Source organism: Silurus aristotelis (genome assembly GCF_946808225.1).
Source record: "Silurus aristotelis genome assembly, chromosome: 6".
NCBI lineage: Eukaryota > Metazoa > Chordata > Actinopteri > Siluriformes > Siluridae > Silurus > Silurus aristotelis.
This window is the reverse complement of record NC_139579.1, coordinates 2,065,805-2,088,304: the sequence shown is the minus strand read 5'-3', so window position 1 is coordinate 2,088,304 and position 22,500 is coordinate 2,065,805. Positions and strand designations below refer to the sequence as shown.

Genomic DNA, 22,500 nt, shown 5'->3' with positions numbered 1-22,500 from the left:
TGTGGGGATGTGTAGAGTTGTGTCGAGTTGTGTAGAGTTGTGTAGTCTTGTGTAAAGAGTCTGACCTTCTCACACAGTGGACATTCACACAGTGGAGAGTTGGTGTTGTCCTGCAGTCTGTGGCTCAGCAGCACCTGCACCAGTCGCTCCAGTTCCTGCTCCCTGTGAGAGCTCAGAGAATCACTGTAAGGAGACCAGGCTGAGCTGGACACCAGGGGGCGCTCACCATCACCTGCCTGATCATCTACAGGAACACACAACCACACACAGCCACACACAGTCATCCTCACATTCTCTAATCTTTGCATACTCTCCTCCTCACATCCTCACATCCTCTTATTCTCACATCCTCTCATCATCACTTCCTCTCATCCTTACATCCTCACATTCTTTTATCCTCACATCATCACTTCCTCTCATCCTCACATCCTCACATCCTTTTATCCTCACATCATCACTTCCTCTCATCCTCACATCCTCTCATCTTCACATACTCTTCTTCTCACTTCCTCTCATCCTCACATCCTCACATCCTCACATCCTCTTATCCTCAGATCATCACTTCCTCACATCCTCACATTCTCTCATCCTCACATCATCACTTCCTCTCATCCTCACATCCTCACATCCTCTCATCTTCACATACTCTTCTCCTCACTTCCTCTCATCCTCACATTCTCTCATCCTCACATCATCACTTCCTCTTATCCTCTCATCCTCACATTCTCTGATCCTCACATCATCACTTCCTCTCATCCTCACATCCTCACATTCTCTCATCCTCACATCATCACTTCCTCTTATTCTCTCATCCTCACATCATCACTTCCTCTCATCCTCACATCCTCACATTCTCTCATCCTCACATCATCACTTCCTCTTATCCTCTCATCCTCACATTCTCTGATCCTCACATCATCACTTCCTCTCATCCTCACATCCTCACATTCTCTCATCCTCACATCATCACTTCCTCTTATTCTCTCATCCTCACATCATCACTTCCTCTCATCCTCACATCCTCACATTCTCTCATCCTCACATCATCACTTCCTCTTATCCTCTCATCCTCACATACTCACATACTCACATCATCACTTCCTCTCATCCTCACATCCTCTTATCCTCCTATAATCTCATGCTCTCATTTTCACTTCCACTCATCCTCACATCTTTATTGAATAACGGAACAGTAATATCAGAGATCGGGCAGCCTTTTGATCTGAAGCTATATGATCAGAGAGCAATTAGTGTACCTGTTCTCCAAAACCCCCAGTTCTCAGTCTGGAAGGCGGAGTTCTGGCTGGTTTCCATGGAAGCCCAGTGGGAGGTGTGGTAACCGGGAGTCGATGCCAGTTTTGGGCTGAGCTGTAGAGCTCCAGGTGAGCTGCTCCCGCTGGAGCCGTGCAGGCCTCCAAGTTGTCCATCAGAGTGGCAGGCCTGGGTGTGGGTGTGGCCAGGTGAGTGGGAGTGGCTGGGTGAGTGGCCGGGGCGTGATGAATGAGACCACACTCTCTTGCTCTTGACCAGAAAAGAACGAGGCATTTTGTTTGCAGAGACAGGAGAAGGGAAGAGGGGACGGTCTGGAGAAAAAAAAAGAAAAGAAAAGAGAGCAGAGCGTTAGTGGGCTGTGTTTTGTTCTAAATCTTGATTAGCTTGCCAGGTGTAGTGTGTGTGTGTGTGTGTGTGTGTGTGTGTGTGTGTGTGTGTGTGTGTGTGTGTGTGTGTGTGTGTGTGTGTGTGTGTTTTATGTGGCTGTTGGATATTTAGTGCAACACAGATGACAGATATACAGTTTCATTGCCAACAGTTATTCCTTGAGAACAGCTTTGTGTGTGTGTCGATCGCACACTTGAACAAAAAAAGCCCCAAAAAATGTAAATACATAAAAATTAATATTAAAATACATCAATAAAAACATTTCCAAGAAATGTGCATTTGCTATTTAGATGTTGATCAGTGCTTTCGAATTCTGGAATTCTGGATTATCATTGGTCGGGATACGCAGCTCCTATACTAGTAGTATACCAATGCATTAATAATCGTTTTCATAGTAACGGCTAAATCCAGCAAGTGCAACCTTCCCAAGCATGTGATCAGTTCCCAGAAATTCCTGTTTCCAAATTGGAATATTTCCAAAATTCCCCCGAAGATGTTCCCATGGAAAGCTGTAAAAATAAACGATTGTAATCTTGATGTAATTTACGTGAAAACTGGAAATTTTTGGACGCGCAGGATTCAGGATATGATGTTGTTATTTTATGGAGAACTGCACAGTGGACGTAGGGGGGCGTGGCCTCAGTGGTCCTGCAGTAAGTGTGCTGTGTGCATGTGATTGAATGTGCAGGTAGAAATTCAACTGTCACTGCATTAAATCTGGTTGTTTTAACCAGAATTATAATGTTTTAATTGAATTTTGTAAATTCCCGGTTTATTCCCATTAATTCCTGGTAATTCCCATGAAAAATTTCCAGTCTTGAAAATTCTTGGAATTTTACAACCCTAATCATAACCTCCTTGTTACGAACACGAACACGAGGTCGAGTAAAGTGTGTGTCTGTACACAATGCAGAATGGTCGCTTCTCTCACAGCGATCGAGTTCGATATGAATTCCTATCGAAATATCGAAGGTTGTTAAATTATAAAGACGTGTGTGTCATGCATTAGAGATCACGTACAGCAGTGTCTCCTACATGAATAACACTGTGGTTTCAACCCCACACACACACACACACACACACACACACACCTGTGTGATTCAGTTAGGAATCCAAAGCCTGAGGTTTAGATTTTTTTCTTTTACCCAGATACAGACTGTGGTGTTTTCCAGCTGCACAGCCTCGACTGAAGCTTTAATCTCACTAAAGACTCACACACTCTCTTACAATCTCACACACTTACACTCAAACACACTCTGACACTTTAACACACTCTCACACAATCTCACACACACTCACGCAATCTCACACACTCTCACACAATCTCACACACATTCTTACAATCTCACACACTCTCAAACAATCTCACACACATTCTCACAATCTCACACACTCTGACACTCTCACACACTCTCACACAATCTCACACACATTCTCACAATCTCACACACTCTGACACTCTCACACAATCTCACAAAAAATCTCTCACACCCTCACGCAATCTCACACATATTCTCACAATCTCACACACTCTCACACAATCTCACACATATTCTCACAATCTCAAACACTCTCAAACAATCTCAAACACTCTCACACAAAATCTTACACACCCTCATGCAATCTCACACACATTCTCACAATCTCACACACTCTGACACTCTCACACAATCTCACACAAAATCTCACACACCCTCACGCAATCTCACACACATTCTTACAATCTCACACACTCTCACACAATCTCACACACATTCTCACAATCTCAAACCCTTTCACACAAAATCTCACACACCCTCACACAATCTCACACACATTCTCACAATCTCACACACTCTCACACAATCTCACACACATTCTCACAATCTCACACACTCTCTCACAATCTCACACAATATCACACTCTCACACATTCTGACACTCTGACACTCTCACACAATCTCAAACACTCTCTCACAATTTCACACTCTTAAACATTCTGATACTCTCACACTCACACAATCTCACACACTCTCACACACTTTCACACATTCTGACACTTTCACACAATCTCAAACACTCACACACAATCTCACACACAATCTCACACACTTTCACACACTCTCACACAATCGTATAAAATCTCACACGATCTCACACACTTTTACAAAATCTCACAATCTCACACGTTCTGACACTCTCACACATCTCACACACTCTCACACACTTTTACACAAACTCACACAATCTTACTAAATCTCACATTTTCACACATTCTGACACTCTCACACACACTTACACTCACACACACTTACTGTCACACTCACACACTCTCCCTGTCCCTCTGACACACTCATACACTCACTAACACACTTTTTCTCACTCTGACACTCACAGACTCAAGACCTCTTAATCTTACACTCTCACTCGTGCTCTTTAGGGATAAACTTATAATTATAAAGAACAAATGTATAATCACTAATCTTTTCTTTTATACAACTTTATAAACTCTTCTTCTCTGTAAAGATGCTTTGAGACAATGTCCATTATTAGAAGTGATCTACAAATAAAACTGAATTAAAATTAAAATGTTAGCATGGGGGTTTTCTCAGAATATCAAATCTGCCCACTGGTAAGACTTGAAAATTAGTATATGAGTATATGGATTATTAAAAAGCTGCTAACGAATAAAAGACTAACAAAAAAACTCAATTTCAAACTAAATTAAATTAAATTTTTGATTCACATTGAAATTAAAAATAAATTTGTATTATTCAAATTAAATTATATTCAAATTTAAATGTAATAAATAAATTTGTGAAATGAAAATTGGAATATGCAAATTAAATTGTATACGATTTCAATGTCATTAAAATTTAATTTGTTAAATTTAAATGTCATTCAAATGAAAGTTCAATCACAAATGAATTTGAATTGAATTCGAATTGAATTTTGAACCAATAAAATTTCAATACTGAAAATTACATGAAATTAAAAGATAAAGATCAAACAAAATTCATAGAAAGTTTATATTGAGAAAATATACAGAGAAAAATCAATTTAACATACAAATTAAATATTAACAATAAAACATTGAAATAACTGAACATAAAATAAAAGGATTACATTAAAATTAACAAAAGATTAAATTAAATCTATATTTATTACATTTTTCATGCCTAAGTTACTTATTTTTGCAGCTAGAAATAATGGTTTCTAAACTGCACACTTTCCATCTTTACTTTCACAAGTTTATTTACAACCGAATCTCATTTCATTAATTGACTGCTGATGTAAAACAGACACTACTGTAAATGACATTATAGTGATAATAATGTGATTGTGTTGTTCTACTGTAGTAAAAAGAATAAATAAATAAAATAAATAAATTCATATTAATTATAACAATAATTAATTATGTAAATATAAATCATTGTTTGACCAAATATTTCTATTTATGTTTGATATATTGTGTTTATTGGACTTACCTCTCAAGTCAACAGCAGGACCTGAAGCTTGATGAGCGAGTGTGTGAGTGAATGAGTGTGTGTGTGGTGGTGGTGGTGGTGGTGGTGGTGTGTATGCGTGTATGTTCTCTGCTTCTGAACAGTCATAACACGATCGAGAGCTTGATTGAACCAGACTGAGGTTGGGCCGAGAGTGAGTGTGTGTGTGTGTGTGTGTGTGTGTGTGTGTGTGTGTGTGTGTGTGTGTGTGTGTGTGTGTGTGTGTGTGTGAGTGAGAGAGAGAGTGATTAATAAGTTTGGGAATAATAACAGATTTCTGTAAAACCAAAATGATTTTAGTTTTAATTTGGAAAAATTGTTCACCACAAATTTATTTTACTCTTTCTGCACAAAGTGATTCACTTGGGTTAAAGTTCAGATTTTCCTAAACTAATATATGAGAAGAAAACTCTTAAACCCAGGTGTGAAATTCACATTCATCCCAAAGATGTTCTTTAGGCTTGGAGCAGGAGATCTTCCACACATACTTCCAACTTATGGAAAGTAGATCTTCATGTATTTGTGCACAGGGGCATCGTCATGCGTGTGGGGGAAGATTTCATGCTACAGAATCCAAAGACGTCCAATACAAGTGTGTGTCTCCAACTTCGTGTTAACAGTTTGTAGAAGAAGCATATGGGTGGAAAAGTCAGGTGCCTCAAAACATATAATATATTTAATAAAGTTGAATATTATTTAACAAAGTAAATTGATGATCATTAATGGAAGCAGTCTCCAGTGTGTGGGTTTTTTGTATATATATATTAAACATTTATTACACTACAATAATATTTATATATTAGAACATTTTTAGAGCTGAAACCAGTCAAGCAAAACAATACAAGACGAACTGCACGTTCTTATGAATTCTTTGTTAAATTAGCAGCACGCTAAGAGTGTTAACTTCACATTGGCTGAAAACTGATGATGGGTTTACGGCTTCCACGAACTGCTGGTCAGGAGGCGAGAAACTTCATGCTAATGGTTCTGGAGAAAGATGAACTAAGCATTTTTAAACCAAACACACACGTACACACACACACACACACACACACAAACACAGGCTTGTGAACAATGGTTAATGCTAATAATCAATGCTACATTACACCGATAAATGCTGTGCACGTTATAGGAACACCTGTACACCTAGTGGCATTTTCACACTAAAGTCTCTAAGATGATGCATTAACAGTGATTGAGCAACAATTAAGTGGAGGACCTCCAGACTTTAAACTGATAGAAACCCATCATAGAAAAGCATTCTTCTTTTTTCGGCTTCTCCTATTAGGGGGCGCCACAGCGGATCATCCGTCTCCATACCCCCCTGTCCTCTACATCTGCCTCTTTCAACCCAACCACCTGCATGTCTTCCCTCACCACATCCATAAACCTCCTCCTTGGTCTTCTTCTTTTTCTCCCTCCTGGTGGCTCCATCCTCAGCATTTTCCTACTGATATACCCCATGTCCCTCCTCTGCAGTACTTATAGATATTACAGACTACTGTGTATGACAATCTCAGCCGGAGATCAGGAATAGTTTCTGAAACACGAGATTCAACCATGCAAACGGTTGAAATCAACTTCGTTCTGATGTTCGATGTTTTAAAGCTTTTGACCTGGAGCTGCAGACGCTCTGCTGTTGTCACCTGATAACCGCATGAACATGAGCAGGTGTACGTCGAACCCTGATCTAACCCCAGCAACTAAACATGAAATCTTTTAACTTTCTTATATATTTATTGCAAAAAAAAAAAAAAAAGCAATTTGCATAAGGAATATTGTAGAGTCCTTTTGTGGGATCCCATCAAGCAAATTTGACACATTGATTAAAAACATAGCTTTTTATTGAACATTTTAAAAGTTTTTTCTTTTACATGCTTTTTCAATTATCCTAAAAAACAGAAGTAGAATTGTGCGTGACTTTAGCAGATTTTTTCTTTACTGTCTTTTTTCTGATCTTGTCAAACCGATGTCAAGTGTCAAGTTTTTTTTTCCAAAACAGAGCTGATTCTTACTTGGCGTTTTTTTTGTTTTGTTTTTTGTTTTGTTTTTTTGCTTTGAAACCACCACGAGCTGTGACATCTCCAAGAGATGTAAAAAAAATTTGTGAAAATTCATCGATCCTTCAGACCGGGTGAGAAAAGGTGAAGGAAACATTTCAGAGAGAAAGATAGAGAATTGACTGTAAAGCGAGCGAATGAGCAGAGCTTCTGTACAGATGAATCACCGCAGCATCCGCAAAAATAAACCTTCACCAACACCAAACACTTGTGAGAATTTCTTTCTGTGTTGTTTTTTTTTCATATCTATACCAGATTAAAGACGATTGTAGGGTAACCTTTCGCTTCAAATAACCTATTCATGTTGGAACTTCCCCATTAAGACTTTTTCTGTCATCTGCTGAATGGAACCAAGACATAACACTGATTTAATCATATCTTGTGCATTTTTTTGTTTTTCTTAATTTGGGGTGTCATTAGTTTTTGAAAGCTGGTAGCCAATTGGTGGAGACATTGGACTTTGTATTGGAAGGTCACAAGTTCAAAGAGCTTAACTTCAGAGCCTGTGCCTATTTCAAAATGATACCATGCACAAATCCAAGCAAGCAACTAAGACCTCCTGAAAACCAGTAGACCACTACAAGTCTGGTTTGTTCTTAGGAGCGTTTTCCAAACAACTAAATGCAAATACATTATGAATATCTTTACACAAACCAGGACACAAATGAACTTCAAGGGATAAGCAAAGTCTGGTCTAAAACACTTAGCTGAATTCCAAGATGACAACAAAGGGCCTGGTGAATGAATCGGAGGCATCAGGTACCCCTTCCTTAAGGAAGAAGCGTGTACTCTGAGGCCACTATTCTGCCAAATTTGAAGCATGTGGGTTGCAGCTTTGTGTTGTTAGGGTGCAGGGGGGTGCATTTTAGGAGGATCAATAAGAAATACTGATGGAGCAACTAAAGGTAAGCCAAAAAGGGTTGCATCTGGACAACAATCCTGTAACAAAGTTGTCTTTGTCCTTCTTGTCATCAAATTTTAGGGAAGTCTTAGTTTAATGCTAAAAGGTAGGGACACACCAAAGCAGGACAGTGGTGTTGTGTCGCCTCACATCACCAAAATGTTGCTCTAGAAGACATTGGCCAGATTACAGCTGACAGCAAACTAGCATGTACTTTCTGTACTTGCGTAAGGGGAACATAACGCCAGTACCAGCAGGTGGCAGTAGTCTGCGTTCGGCATTCATACAAGGAGACCGAAAGAACCAGATCTATACATTTATTAGGCAAGCAGAGTTTTCACCTGCCGCAATCATTACTAACAGATTTGTGTAGCTTTATTCAATTATGTCTGCTTAAGTTGCGAAGACAAGTGTCAAGAATGACAAGTGTCTTTGTGTTGCCTCTTTACTCCATTATTGTTTGCTTTTGTCAGTTAAATTTTTTGCTCATGTGCTACTTCGCTGAGCTGATTAGCCATTTTTTTCCCGCAGAGATGCTCCACTGCTGATTCGCCAATAAAAACTGCAGCCGACCAACCCTCAAATACCACCCCACGTTGTCTGACGGCTGTCAGCTTTGTGTATGCTGGGCTTAGGATGTCAGACTTTTAATCGGAAGTTCAAATCCCAGCCTCGCCAAGCTGCCACTTCTAGCAATGCCCCAAATCCTCATCTGCTCAGCTCTATGAATTATAATTAAAATTTTCTCTGGATAAAAGTGTCTTTCAAATGCCATTAATCTGAAGTGAACGTATAGGAAGTTGCTATCACAAAACCCTGACCTGATTTTTCCAAAATGATCAAGGTGGCCCCCAAAAGCCTCATCAGTTCTGTCAGGAGGAAAAGGCAAAACAAAATCCAGCAAAGTATTGTAAGAAGCTTGTGGAAAGCTTAGAAACGCAGCCAGGTACTAACAAACTGTTTGTGTACTGTTGACCCTTTGAAAAGCTGATGAGGTAAATATTATTAAGAATAAAAAATGAACTCATCCTGGAAATAAAGTTGACGTCTTAACAAACTTACCACAGGATATGTGAGTGACGTATATTTTTTTTAATGCCTTTATCTTAGGGGTTACAGTATTTAAACCGCTGGCCTCGGTTGCCAGATAACTGAAAAAAGCACCAAAAGTCCTGAAAAGTGTTATAAAGTACTGACACTGGAAACTCCTTAAATGTTAACTGTTAAAGTAAACCCCATATCAGCAGCTAGATTTTCTAAAGCAGGCCCTACAATGGGTTTTCTACAGAACGTTAAGAGAGATTAGTTTATATTGTGTTCCTTTTCTCATCAGGTGTATCTCTTCTTCCCTCACTCCCTCTATCGCTTGATCTCTCTGTGGTGCTTGTGGCGAGGGAAAGCGAGTGAGGTGCAGCTGGTGCAGGCAATGTGGCTGCTTGTTCTGCGGATAAGAAGAGCTGTGGAGCGTTTCTTTTGGGGGGAGATAGAGGGGGCTTGGAGCAGGGGGGCATGGAGGTGGGGGGAGCTTGGTGGGCTTCTCTCCATCCCTTGATCTCTTTGTTTTCCTGCTTGCCATCAATGCCGCTTTCTAGGAACTTGAATGTCTGGGGGTTTGGGGTTGAGAAGAAAGGGGGAGTTTGGGGGGTAGATGTGTGTGTTTTTGTGAGAAGTATTCAAATGTTCCATGCCAGAGATGTTGTTCTTGTCTTTGGTATGAAAATACAGTTGAATGTAGAAATGTTTAAGGGTGCTGTCTGTACAGCTCTCTAAAGGTCATGGAAGGAACCTACAGCTTCAAAATGAGCATTTTTTGATCAGCACTAATGTAGCAAAAAAACAATATTCTATTTCACTCGAAAACACTTCATTATGAACAATATGTGTGCATCAGACCACACCCAGATGTTCAGGATGTCACACAGATATGCTGATATGGTCGAGGACAACGGCATGAATTCCTGTCAGCTATAATTTAAAAATCAACAGAATATCTCCATGTAGCCATGATAGCAATCATGTTTTTGCTTAGTCAGATATCTCTTCACCCCATGCTCGGTAAGGAAAGAAAGGAATTGTATCAGAAATTGTGGTCTTCAGTGGAAAAACTGCAGAAGTGGATATTCATACTGTAACCATTGTGATGATCTTACCAGTTGTGCATTTTGTCACCTAGCTGACTAGCCTAGCTTGCTCTTTATAAATAGGTCACTGAAGGAATAATAGTGATCAAAGATTGTACCCCATTGTTCCCTTAATGATCTGACTAGCCTAGCTTGCTCTTTATTTGAGCTGTCTGTCTTTCAGAAATATAGGTGGTCTGATCAGATCAGTGTGACTGGTGAAGAGGACGTTGTATGTTTTCGTGGCAGTTCCCAAGTAAAGGTTTTCCCAGGGGAAAGCAGCTAACACGCTTAAAAGAGATAATGTCCTACGGTAATTTACATATTGATTGAATCATCATAATCAATTAAGTATTGTTTACTAAAGATTGAGGGATCGTTCAGGGAATGATTGTGATCCGTGATTGGTCTTTGAGGGAATAATGGTGATCAATTATTCACCATTGTTGTTGGACGATTGATAGTGATCATTAATTGTTTGTTGGAAACATTTGTGACCTTGAGTGGTCGTTGAAAGAATGAAAAATAATCAAGTACTGATCACTGAGGGTATGATGGTGATCAGTGATTGGTCCTTGAAGTAATGACAGTGATCAATAATTGGTCAATTGGTGAACAATGGGGAACAGTGATTATTCATTGGAAACATTGGTCATTGGTCATTGAGGAAATGATGGCGATCAGTGATTGCTCGATAAGAGCATGATAATGATTAATGATTAGTCATTGAGGGAACAGTGGTGATCAGGGATTGTTAATTGAGGGATTGTTAATTGATCATTATCACATCATTCCCTCAATCTTCACTATATTTTTTCCAATGACTAATCACTTTTAAGTGAGAAAACAACGAGAAACAATGATTGTTAATTGAGGAAATGATCGTGATCAGTGTTCCCCATTATTCCTTCAATGACCAACGCTGATCACGATCATTCCCTCAATGACCAATTATTATTCCCTCAATGCCTCAATTAAAAGTGATTAGTCTTTGGAAAAATATTGTGATCAGTGATTGGTTGTTGAGGAAATGACCAATGTTAAATAATTGGTTATCGAGGAATCAATGGGGATCAGTGATTGGTTGTTAAGGGAACAGTATTGATCAGAGATTGGTTGTTGGTGATCAGTGTTGGTTGCTAAAGAAACACTGTTGATAGGTGATTGGTTATGAAAATATGGTGTTCAGTGATTGAGTTATTGGAGAGACATTAGATTTGTCACTAGGATCTTTTACAACTACATTTACTAGTAGTGTAAACATTGTCCTGAGCTAAATGTTGCCAGAGCACCAGATATTTTGGGTGACCTCGGTTTACATCACTGTTATGATGCAAAATTATGAAAATGCCATAAATGTTCTCATGTTTAATCACTACAGGGAAAATTTCTCATCCATCATGTTTTTTTGTAAAAAAAACTATTTGTCCTGATTTCTTCAGAAGATAATAAAAAAAAAACATAATTCATTCGTCTTAAAAAAAAACTCCACTGTGACAAAGGCATTCAAAAGCATCTCCTCTCGGTTGGATACATGTAAAACCAGGCCGTGTAAAAACAAGCCGAAGGTAAAAAAAATACAATGAATTTGATGTATAAACTGTAGGGCTGAGATGGAGTGATTGTGCACAGTCGGTGAGTGTTCATGCCTACCGATATTGTGCGGTTTCTGGGGAGAAACCTATAATCATATGGGCACTTTGGTGTTCTGCGTGGTCTCAGTGGTAATATTGAGCTGCTGGGGTGTGTGTTTATGTGTAAAAATGATGAGGTTGTGGGGAAAGGCTGTGGTTTGAGTAAAGAAATGAGGGGAAGATCGAAATACACTGTGTGTCACTTTCCCACGGCCCACAACACCCTCCCTACCTCTCGCCCTCTCTCTTTGCTTTATCACTCTTTTTTCGTGTTCATGCCATCATCACACCCAAATGCTTACACTTTACACCCCCTATCTTTCTCTCTCTCTCTCTCTCTCTCTCTCTCTCTCTCTCTCTCTCTCTCTCTCTCTCTCTCTCTCTTTCTCTCTCTCTCTCTCTCGTTTGCTCTCTCTTTCTGCATTAACAGGCAAAATGTTAAATATTATATATATATATATATATATATGTATGCAATATTATGTATGCATTTTAATGCTTTAAAGTTGTAAATGTGTAATTTTTTTGTATTAATAATTAAATAATTGGCTGTTAAATGTATGTATATTTTTTAATCTATGCCTGTTATACAAGATTTATTACTATTACCTTAAAACACCAACAAATACAATGAAATCAAATGCATTCTTTTTTGTTACTATGTAAAATGCAGTGATCACAAAGGAAATCCCGTTTCATCACATTTTCTGATCTCTTCACTATTAGTGACTCGGTGTGGGCCACATGTCTGACGTCATCTCTCGCTCTTTCTCAACCTCCTCTCTCATCCTCTCACTCTGTCTGCCTGTTCTGGACTTTCTGCTCTTCTCGTTTTGAGTAGAACATGTGGGAGGTCGGAGGTGTGTGAACCGTGCCTTTTGTTCATACTCAAGACCTTTTAACCATCCATTCTCCAGGTCTTACTTCCTGTACGTAGCCCTGCATCTTGAAAAGTAAGGGTCCTGGACATCCCCAACTCTCACCGGTCTGAAACGTGTTATATTAGAGGAACACATCTACCACAGCTCCAAGCTACAGCCGTTTGACTGCATGGTCATGTGATTTAAATGGGCTGCATTCCAGAAACTGGGAGCCATGTCCTGGAAGGCAGAAACCTTTCTGTATTGACAAATTAACACAGAAATTGTCAGGAACAATCCTCCATATCATTACTCAATGTTGATTGGTTTCCTCTTAGAGCACAAACAAAACAGCTTTCAAAAATACTTCAGTGAAGGTAAACTCTTTACATCTAAACTTTTACATCTCGACTATTTTCTCTACACAGAAAACATTAATATTATACAGATTCAACAGTCTATTTCCAAGTCAGATTTTGTGTTTCCGCCATTATGTTTCCACTGCTACAAGAAAATAGCTAGCTAGCTAGAATAAGCACCTTTCTGATGTATTCACAGTGGTAGATAAAGTTGGGGTCAAAAGTAACATAGGACAATGGAGGGAAGAAAAGAAAAGAGAAACTCTGCTATTTAAGTGATATTGTACTTCAATATAGTAAGGAAGTTAGAATACTTCCCTAATGTCCAACACTGATTCTACCACCGCAGTTAACAATGACATCATGTTTTTTAAAAATCAGTTTATAGCTACATATAATGTTGTGTAAGTTCTGCAAATCATCTAGTTCCTGTTACCAAAGCTGAAGATTTCCACATTAGCATTTAACTAGCTTTAATGGTTATTGATTACCAGTAGAAACTTATACAAACTTTTTATTTTATCATCCTTAGATTACATAATGCGATGAGCTGTTGCCATGGAAACGATGATAATAACAATAATAATAATAGTAACATGTCCGAATGGAATAGCTGCAGCCCCTTGTGACCAATCAGAATTCAGTATCAGGAATATTGACATTGAAGAATTTTTCAATGACTCTCAGGAAAATAAAGACATTACGGCCAAAAGTATTGGGACACTTACATCTTTTCCAGCCACATGTGGCACACAACTGTATAGGATGGCACATACCTGCCCTCACTCCCGCTCTTTTTGTTTTGTTTACTGGAAAACTTCGTTAAAGCTAACAATTGTTTCTTGAGCATTTTTGAGAGATATGTTTGTGCGCACACATTAACTCATTGCATTAAGACTTTATTTTTTTTGATCATCTTTCACTTTCATGTCTCACATGAAAAGTTTATACGAAAGTATGGATGGATCTGCAAGGTGCACCATTTCCTGTGTAAACCACCACTTTTTAATAAGAAGAAGCGAGCACTATACTGTAACGCATCGTATGTGGGTTAATCGTTCAGAATCTGCTTCGCCTTTTTATACAAAACATATAACGATTAGAAATGGAATATTATTTCTGTTCCAGAGTCAAGCTTTACTGTAAGGTTTATTAGATTCTCCTGTAAACGTCAAAAGATGACGAAGGTTTGTGGACATCTGGCCATAACATTGGTGTGTTTTTGAACATCCTATTCCACATTTCCATTTACTGTTATAATAAGCTCTGATGTTTTTGGAAGATGTTCCACTAGATTTTGTGGAGATTCTTTCAACTACAAGGGTGTAGATGAGGTGAGGAGGCCAGTCAGTGTTCACATTCATCTCAAAAGTGTAAAATAGGATTTATAGCAGCTTTCACACACTTCCTGCAGATCTTCATGGAGCTGGCTTCGTGCACGGGGGATTGTCCTACTGGAACAGACATTTATATATATATATATATATACATATTTAATTATATGAATATATATTAATTAAAAAACTATTTATTTATATATAATTTGTAGTAGATGCGTGACACTATAATTATTTAGAAAGTGACCAATAAAAACTGAGCAACATTTGATATGTAGATCAATATCCTTCTCATCTAACAGTTTTCTGGAGAGCGTTCTCATATTACGTGAATATGACGTGTCACAACGCTACAGAGACCGAGGCGTCCTGAGAGTCACATAGGATACAGATTAACATGGCAGAGGTAGAGCTGTAACTTCCTGCAGACACAACAGGAGAAAAACGTCTGGTTTTATTTCATGTTTTTCCTTCAAAGAAATTAAATTAAAGATTTGCTGTCGGTCTGAACCGAAGAAATAAAAGCGAACCATCTGCACCATATTGAATTATCGCAGCATCGTATTAGTTCTATTGCATCGTATTGTGTTGAATCGGATTGAAATCGGATTGATTTGCATCACATTGGGGTGAATCGTATCGTATCGCATCGGTAGCTGCTTCATGTGTATTTTTAGTGTATCATTGGCTGTGCGTCGAGATGCGAATCACATCGGCCTCAGTTACGGAGATGCGCATCGATACTAATATGCAGGTTGCAAGGCGAGAAATTTCACACGTAAATCAGGTGATGGTGTAAAGTTTTTGCGTTTGCGTTTTGTGTGTGTGTGGGGGGGGGGGTAGTATTTTTAGATGGGCCGTGTCTATGTGTGTGAGGGCTTGCTCTCACACTCACCACACCCAGCCTTGCTCTGCTCTGAGTTACTGGGTGAGATTGTTTAAAGAAAGGATGAGGTGTGAAACCACAGGTCGGTCCAGTGAAGGACAGCAGCTTTTGCATGCATGCAAACACACACACACACACACACACACACACACACACACACGTTTCTTTTTTCTGACTCGTACATACTGCTGCATTCTGAGTGAGATTTCAGGAGGAATCTCAATTCGGGCAACTTTGTGTTTGTGAGCTGCTGTGGTTTGTGATTTTCAGACGGTGTGTGTGTGTGTGTGTGTGTGTGTGTGTGTGTGTGTGTGTGTGTGTGTTCAGGTTGTTTTTAGACATGTTTCAGCCTTTCCTTTCTTCTAACTTCATTCTGCTGAAGCCATGAGATGAACATTACACGTCTGTGTTTACTGGTAATGATGGCACGCTGTGATACGTGTGATGGCCCTGCCTTGTCCTGTGAAAAAAACACACACATTTTCTGTCTATATGCTTCTTTCATGTGTCATTAACTCATTTTTTCCTCCTCTATCTCTCCGTCTCTTTTTATCCCTCTGTACCTCTCTTTTTCTCTGTCTTATCCTCACTCATCCTCCCACTTTCTGTCTCTGTCACTCTCTACCATTCTAGTTCTGTATCTCTCTGTCTGTCTGTCACTACCTCTTTCTCTTCCTCGTTCTTTCTATCTCTTAGTCTGTACTTCTTTTGCTATATTTTTATCTTTTTCTCTCTCTTTCCCTCTCTGTCTCCTTGTCTTTGCCTCTTTCTCCCTCTCTCTCTCTCTCTCTCTCTCTCTCTCTCTCTCTCTCTCTCTCTCTCTCTCTCTCTCTCTCTCTCTCTCTCTCTCGACCTTTCTTGCTGTCTCTACCTCTTTCTCTTTGTCTATCTTTCTCTCTGGCTCTCACAACCTCTACTGCTACCTCTTGTTCTTTTTTTTTACCAACATTACCCCTTACAGAACCCCTCTACACACACACACACACACACACACACACACACACACACAAACACACACAGTATTTATTTTTACATACGTTCATTTTAAAGCTTTCATGTGGGATTTTTTTTTTTTTTTTTTAAGATTTGAATAATTTTTATTATTTGGTTTCTTATGTTTTAGAGAAATGTAATGTAATGCGGTGCCCTCTGGGTACCGCTATTTGGTAGAAAATATGAAGAAATGTCTATTATATGTACTCTCAGGTTAATGCTGTGCTCTAAAAATGCCTTCTCGATGTTTTTGAAAGTGTGATAATGTGCTATTGGGGTCCTGCTGTGTGCTGAAGCGCCCTCTAGGGCATGACAGTGTGCTAAAATATGTAATCATGTACTCTCTGGATACTGCTGTGTGCTAATACTGTGATAAAACTGTGCTAGAAAAAAAAAACACAACACAGTGCCCTTAAGCTGAAAATAATGAAGTGCTTCAATGGTGATTCGTCAAAAGTGATAAATTGCCCTGTGGGGTACCAATATATACTAGAATAGGTGACTGCAGTGCTTTACCAGCAAAACGTGTAATAGTGCCCTCTGCTGGTTACAAACAATATTACACAACTTCATATAAGTTTTATCTACATTTACATTTACATTTGCGGCATTTAGCAGACGCCCATATCCAGAGCGACGTACACAAGTGCTTTGAGTCTCTAGTAATGAATAAATCTACACTGGTACGCTACATTACAAACTTAATATAAATATAACTCTAGAATTCTACAAACCTGGAAAGTGCTCATTTAAGTGTTTCAGGAAGAGGTAGGTCTTCAGTCGTCCCTTGAAGATAGTCAGGGACTTTGCTGTACGGCCATCTAGGGAAAGTTCATTCCACCACCTCTGTGCCAGACCAAATCAATTTCTTCTCCTCTGTCAGTCATTGTGGAATGAAAAAAAACAGCTATTAAGTCTAAATTAATATATTTGAGCTTGTGCAGTTTGCTACAGATGTGGGTTGCGAGTTCTGACTAGTGCTCTCTCCTACCATCCGAACAAAAGACTTAAAAATGCTGATCTTATTAGACGCCTTCTAAAGGGCCTTACAGTAGACAAATCACACTCACACAATGACAGACTGATAACTTTGATCCCGCCAACATGTGATGCGACGGCTGAAATCTGATTGGCCAGAAATTTTTTATAAAAAAAAAAAAACGCACCTGAGAAAAAAAAACGCAATAAAATGAAAAGATTATCAGAATAATTTTGATGCGTATTCATGGGCAAAAAGATATTTAACTGTGAGTCAGTGATTCTGATTAAGTTTAGGCCAACAGACAGGGCCTTTCTGGCCCTGATGGCCCTCCACAGTACAGTATTCCCATGAATAAAAGGTAATATTACACTGATTTTGTGAAAACAAAACAAATGCACCATAAGCTTGCTGATTTAAATGAAAAGTTATAAGTCAAATAAAATATGTTTTGTGAATAAATAAAAAACTACACACACACAACTTCCCCCTACTTTTGTTTGTGGATAACAGCATTTACAGCCCAAATGGCTGCAACCTCACAGCTATGGCAACCTCAAATATTTGGGAGGGGGGTATTATCCTTCTCTTGTTGGCCCCGTTCCAACCCCACGTGCTCCCCTACTGACTATTGCGACACTAGAGTGATGATTGGTCCAGAGCTTGCAAGTCACCATGGCAACGCTCCAAATTTTACCCCCACCCAAAGTGTGTTGCTCTCACTCTCTTCATGGAAATGCTGACCCGAGCAAACCGGACTGCACCGGCTCCGGCTGTGTAACTGCCCTGTCCTAAATGGATCCCTGCTCTCTAAGTGCACTACTGCATGGGTACAGGTCTAGTACACTTCAGAGAGTGGACTACACAGGTGGTTACTGTGTTATGTTTAGTGTTTCAGGTTTAAGAGAACTACAGGCTGCTGTTTTGCTGCTGCACCTTTCTAGGTGCTCTTTGGGATTTGGTTAATCTTATTAATTTCAGGAGTTTTCATGCTGGACAACTGAAGGATTCTTACCTTCATAGCAGTAAGTAAATCTGTTTGATTTTTTTATCCATGTAACAAATGTGAAAAGGTTTTTGACAGTTATTTATATATACATACACTATTTGGTAAAATGTATTAGGACAACTGACTTCTCCAGCCCATATGTGCTACTTCAACAAACTGTTACCACAAAGGTGTTTTTGGAGGTAGTATCATGAGATCTTTCCTTCGCTTAAACTATGAGACCCAAACCTGTTCCAGCGTGACAGTGCACCAGTGCACAAAGCCAGCTCCATGAAGATATGCTTTACACGGGTTGGAAATATGTGGAAGATCTCCTGCTATATACACATTTGGGATGAATTTGAATGCTGACTGCACCCCAGACCTCCTCAACACACTTACATCACAACCTGACTTTACTAACACCCTTGTGGCTGAAGAAATCTCCACAAGATCTTATGGAAGATCTTTCCAGAAAGGTGCAGCTTATAATAAGAGCAAATGGGAACTATATGTGGATTGTTCAAAAAGAATGTTTAGGTGTCCACAAACCTAACCTATCTTGGCCATATTGCGATGTGAGCAGTAGTATTCTATTTTATTAATACATGTGCATACTAGGGATCACTGTTTATGAAAGCTGGTGTTTAATCTCTTTCTCTTTTTTGCTGTGAAGGTGATGTTCACTCTATCAGAGCTCTGGTCTGTTACTGAGAAACAGGGTCACTATAAGCTGTTGAAGCCATGGTGGGAGGTCTTCCTGGACTATCTGGTGCTCCTCATGCTCATGGTGTCAATTCTGTCTGGGACTCTGTTACTCTCACGAGACGAGGTGGTGTGTGTCCCCGTCCGTTCCACCTCAAGCAACTCAAGCTTTTCTTTTGGAATTTCCTCCAATTCCAGGGCATCTCACACTGCATCAGGAGTCCCCGTATCCAGGAGTCTGGCTACAGGCATTCGGACTGACCTCGACTACCAGCAGTATGTTTATGTGAGCGCCGTGTGCTACCACGAGGCTCTTCCATGGTTCTCGCGTTTCCTGCCATATGTCACCTTACTGCAGTCATTGCTCCTGCTGGCTAGCGGCTCCTTTTGGTTCCACTTTCCACTCACCTCTGCCCGCATTGAACACTTCTTAACAGTCCTTGCCAAGTGTTGTGAGTCGCCCTGGACCTCTCGGGCACTTTCTCATGCTGCCAAGTTGGACAGAGCGCATCACAGACACCCTTCCGATGAGGATAAAGTGGCCAGAACCCAAGTGCCACACATACCTAAGCTCTTTACTCGACAGTCCAGCCTTGACTCAGGGACTGACAGCCCTCTTTTGGCCAGGACGGGTAGTTCCTCTGCCCAACCTTCTCCAAGTCCATCAAGTTTGTCTCACTGCTCCACAGTGTCCTCTCTCTCGATCCTAGAACCTGCCCCCCTTCACAAAACAGCTACTGTTCTTCCAGAAGGTTCTAGCACCGGGCCCACCCTTGACCGGAGTGACGGAGAACAGGCCAGAGCTCTGTTCGAGAGAGTCCGTAGGTTCCGGGCACACTGCGAGAGCTCTAATATCATTTACAAGGTCTATACATTTACAAGTGAAAACCAGACATATTATCATTCAACTTGATCACTGGGTAAAAATAATCCTGGGCTCTCTTGTTTCTTTTTTTTTGCAGGTCTACACAGCTCAGACTGTGTTCAAAGTTCTGATGTTTATTGCGATCGTGAGCTACACCACACCTCTACTGGGCTCCATCTCCTTTACTCACATCTGCCAGCCCCATTCACATGCTCTAACAGGATACCAGACCTTCCAATGCAGCCACCTGCTTTCGTCTGTCTTGCGCAAGCTCATGAAAGCCTACATCTGTCTCATGGGCTTTTATGGCCTGCTGGGCATCTACACACTTTTCTGGATTTTCCACAAGTATGCTTGCAAGCAAACATTTATCAAGAGTAAGAGTAGAGATCTGGGATAAGGTCCCGTGACCCTATAATATAACTGTGATTTATTTTGCATGAAAATTGGGGAAACTGATCCTGGATCCGCATTGTTACTTAGCTATTCTGGAGGAAACTTTAAAATAAAAGGGCACAATTATCAAATTAGGTGATAGGAAACACTACAGAAATATACAGTGCCCTCCAAAATTATTAAGCCGTTTACACCACCTAGGGACTGCTTTTCCAAGGCTGATCACGTTATTTTTAATTAGCAGACAGGACAGGATCATGACGTACTAACTGGTAATCACACCAAAATTTTCTTTGTGCATCACCCACACTATCACCATTCTTATAAAAGGTTTACAGTGAATGTTTTCTGTGCACCACTCCACTGCTCAATTGTAACTAATGGCAAACAGTTGCTGACGATTTTTCCTGGGCCTAAAACTCCTAGTTCCAAAATTTCCCCATTCCCTGCGCCACCCTGTACTATATATATACAGATCAGTCATAACATTATGACCACCTGTCTAATATTGTGTTGGTCCCACTTTGGCTGCCAAAACAGTCCTGACCCTTCTAACATTAACCAGCCTTCGCTCCCCAAGTACATCAATGAGCCTCGGTCGTCCACTACCCTGTTGCTGGTTCAACACTGTTTCTTCCTCGAACCACTTTTGATAGATACTGACCACTGCAGACCGGGAACATCCCACAAGAGCTGCAGTTTTGGAGTTCATCTAGATATCACAGTTTGGCTCTTGTCAAACTCTTTGAATTCTTACACTCACCCATTCTTCATACTTACCCCCATTTTCTCTCCTCCAAATTTGGTCACTCAATAATCATCCTCTACCGAGTAGCTCTCTGCTATCATACTGAATAGCTTAAACAGAGGAACATGCTTATGCACTCTTCCTGCACTTTTCTTGTGACTGACAGGGAAAAGAAGGTATGCCCCTCCCCCCAAAGTGAATAACCCAAAGCCAAAGTTTGATGAGGGAAAACTGGGCTAGTTATTAACTATTAGTTAAGATACTGAATGATACTAACTCATTTGTTTGTCTTTCTTTCCAAGCTTTCAGTTCAACATGGAGATTAATGCTATCCAAGTGAGTAGATGTGATTCGCATGTCCTTTAACAAAACACTTGATTTTCTCTAATAAGATTCAGACTATGTCCAAATGTTCTTCGTCTCCTTGGAGACAAAATAGAAGTGGTGCTAGTGGGCAACTAGCAACAGAGGATATACACCAAAGGGGTCCCCTGGTGCTGCCATTAACATTACTAACATTAATAAAAATTGACACGTTGCCCAATAGAACAGACCTCTGTCTCTTTCGCAGGTCTTTGAGACAGTACTCGTTCCAGCACCTGCATGAAATAGGATCCATGTTGGACGCTCCAGACCTGTGTAATGATCTGGCATTCTTGTTGCACATGACAGACCAGTACGACCCCTTGCTGGCTCAGCGTCTCTCGGTTTTCCTGTCTCCTGTCAGTGAGACTCGGCTCATGGAGGAGAACTTGGAGCGTCGTTGGAATGCCGCCCGTCTGCGCTCGATGATCACCTATGATCACAAGGGCTGCTGTCTGCTGCAGCTGGTGGCTGTTCCGTATCTCCCTCCTGCACTCTTCACCCTGAGCCAGCTGGAAGTCCTGAAGCTGGAGTTAATTCGAGATGCAAAACTAACAGCTCAGATTTCCAAAATGACTGCTTTAAGGTGATTGTTTGATGTAGAATACACTTATTTCGAGGTCCTCAGCAATTTGCTGCTTTTATGGGCTGCTTTATTAAAGTACAGAAGCAGGCCACAGAACTATGGAAGTATAGAGGTAGCAAAACTTAGTTTGAAATGCAATATGCTGAATGACCAATGTATTTTTATTTTTATTTGGGTACTATGTTTTTAAATTGACATTTTCCATATGTTCAAAGTTTGGTGCCAAAGAAAATGCCAAAACTGTCTGTTTGGAGCATCCCAAAGCATTGTCAGGTCATTGCCATTGTTTGAAGAACATTAACAATAGTATATAGTGTTAAAAAGCAAATTTTATATGTCTATATTTATTCTTTTTATGTGCAATAATGAAACTTAGACTTTCTTTCAAAAGGGAACTTCACTTGTACCACTGCACAGCTACAGTGGATTCTGGTGCTCTTGCAGTCCTTCAGGAGCGTCTGGAGTCTCTGCACCTCACCTTTAACCAAGCTGCAGAGATCCCTGGCTGGGTGTATTCATTACGAGGCCTGCAAGAACTCCACCTGAGTGGACGAGTGGCCAGTGAGGGGACTATAA

General features: G+C 40.1%; 2 protein-coding genes and 1 long non-coding RNA gene across 7 annotated transcripts in view; 2 read left to right on the top strand and 1 right to left on the bottom strand.

Moving 5' to 3' along the window:
* LOC310728148 (uncharacterized protein) overlaps window positions 1-5,249 on the bottom strand; it is a 6,715-nt gene extending 1,466 nt beyond the window's left edge. The window contains exons 1-3 of the mRNA XM_083545326.1: window positions 5,127-5,249; window positions 1,257-1,583; window positions 66-244 (exon numbers count right to left, since the gene is read on the bottom strand). Of these exons, the coding sequence (XP_083401452.1) occupies window positions 66-244; window positions 1,257-1,545 (468 nt within the window). The 5' untranslated portion in view covers window positions 1,546-1,583; window positions 5,127-5,249. The remainder of the gene's footprint in view (window positions 1-65; window positions 245-1,256; window positions 1,584-5,126) is intronic.
* Window positions 5,250-6,286: 1,037 nt separating this feature from the next.
* LOC310728021 lies at window positions 6,287-11,645 on the top strand. Its single transcript, XR_014534164.1, has 3 exons — window positions 6,287-6,443; window positions 6,905-8,371; window positions 8,438-11,645. It is a non-coding gene; the product is annotated as an uncharacterized lncRNA (long non-coding RNA).
* A 5,847-nt stretch (window positions 11,646-17,492) lies between these two features.
* Window positions 17,493-22,500, top strand: part of LOC310728143 (volume-regulated anion channel subunit LRRC8D) — a 7,493-nt gene continuing 2,485 nt past the window's right edge. For 2 of the 5 annotated variants that reach the window (XR_014534195.1, XM_083545313.1), the window contains exons 1-5: window positions 17,493-18,298; window positions 18,938-19,831; window positions 19,929-20,179; window positions 21,703-21,924; window positions 22,316-22,500. The exon at window positions 22,316-22,500 is cut by the window's right edge. Coding sequence is in view for 3 of the 5 variants with exons in the window: in XM_083545313.1 (XP_083401439.1) it covers window positions 18,941-19,831; window positions 19,929-20,179; window positions 21,703-21,924; window positions 22,316-22,500 (1,549 nt within the window). In the remaining 2 variants the exon portion in view is untranslated. Of the gene's footprint in view, window positions 18,299-18,937; window positions 19,832-19,928; window positions 20,209-21,277; window positions 21,312-21,546; window positions 21,925-22,315 lie in introns of all 5 variants that reach the window. The other 3 variants (XR_014534196.1, XM_083545312.1, XM_083545311.1) reach the window with 2 other exon arrangements.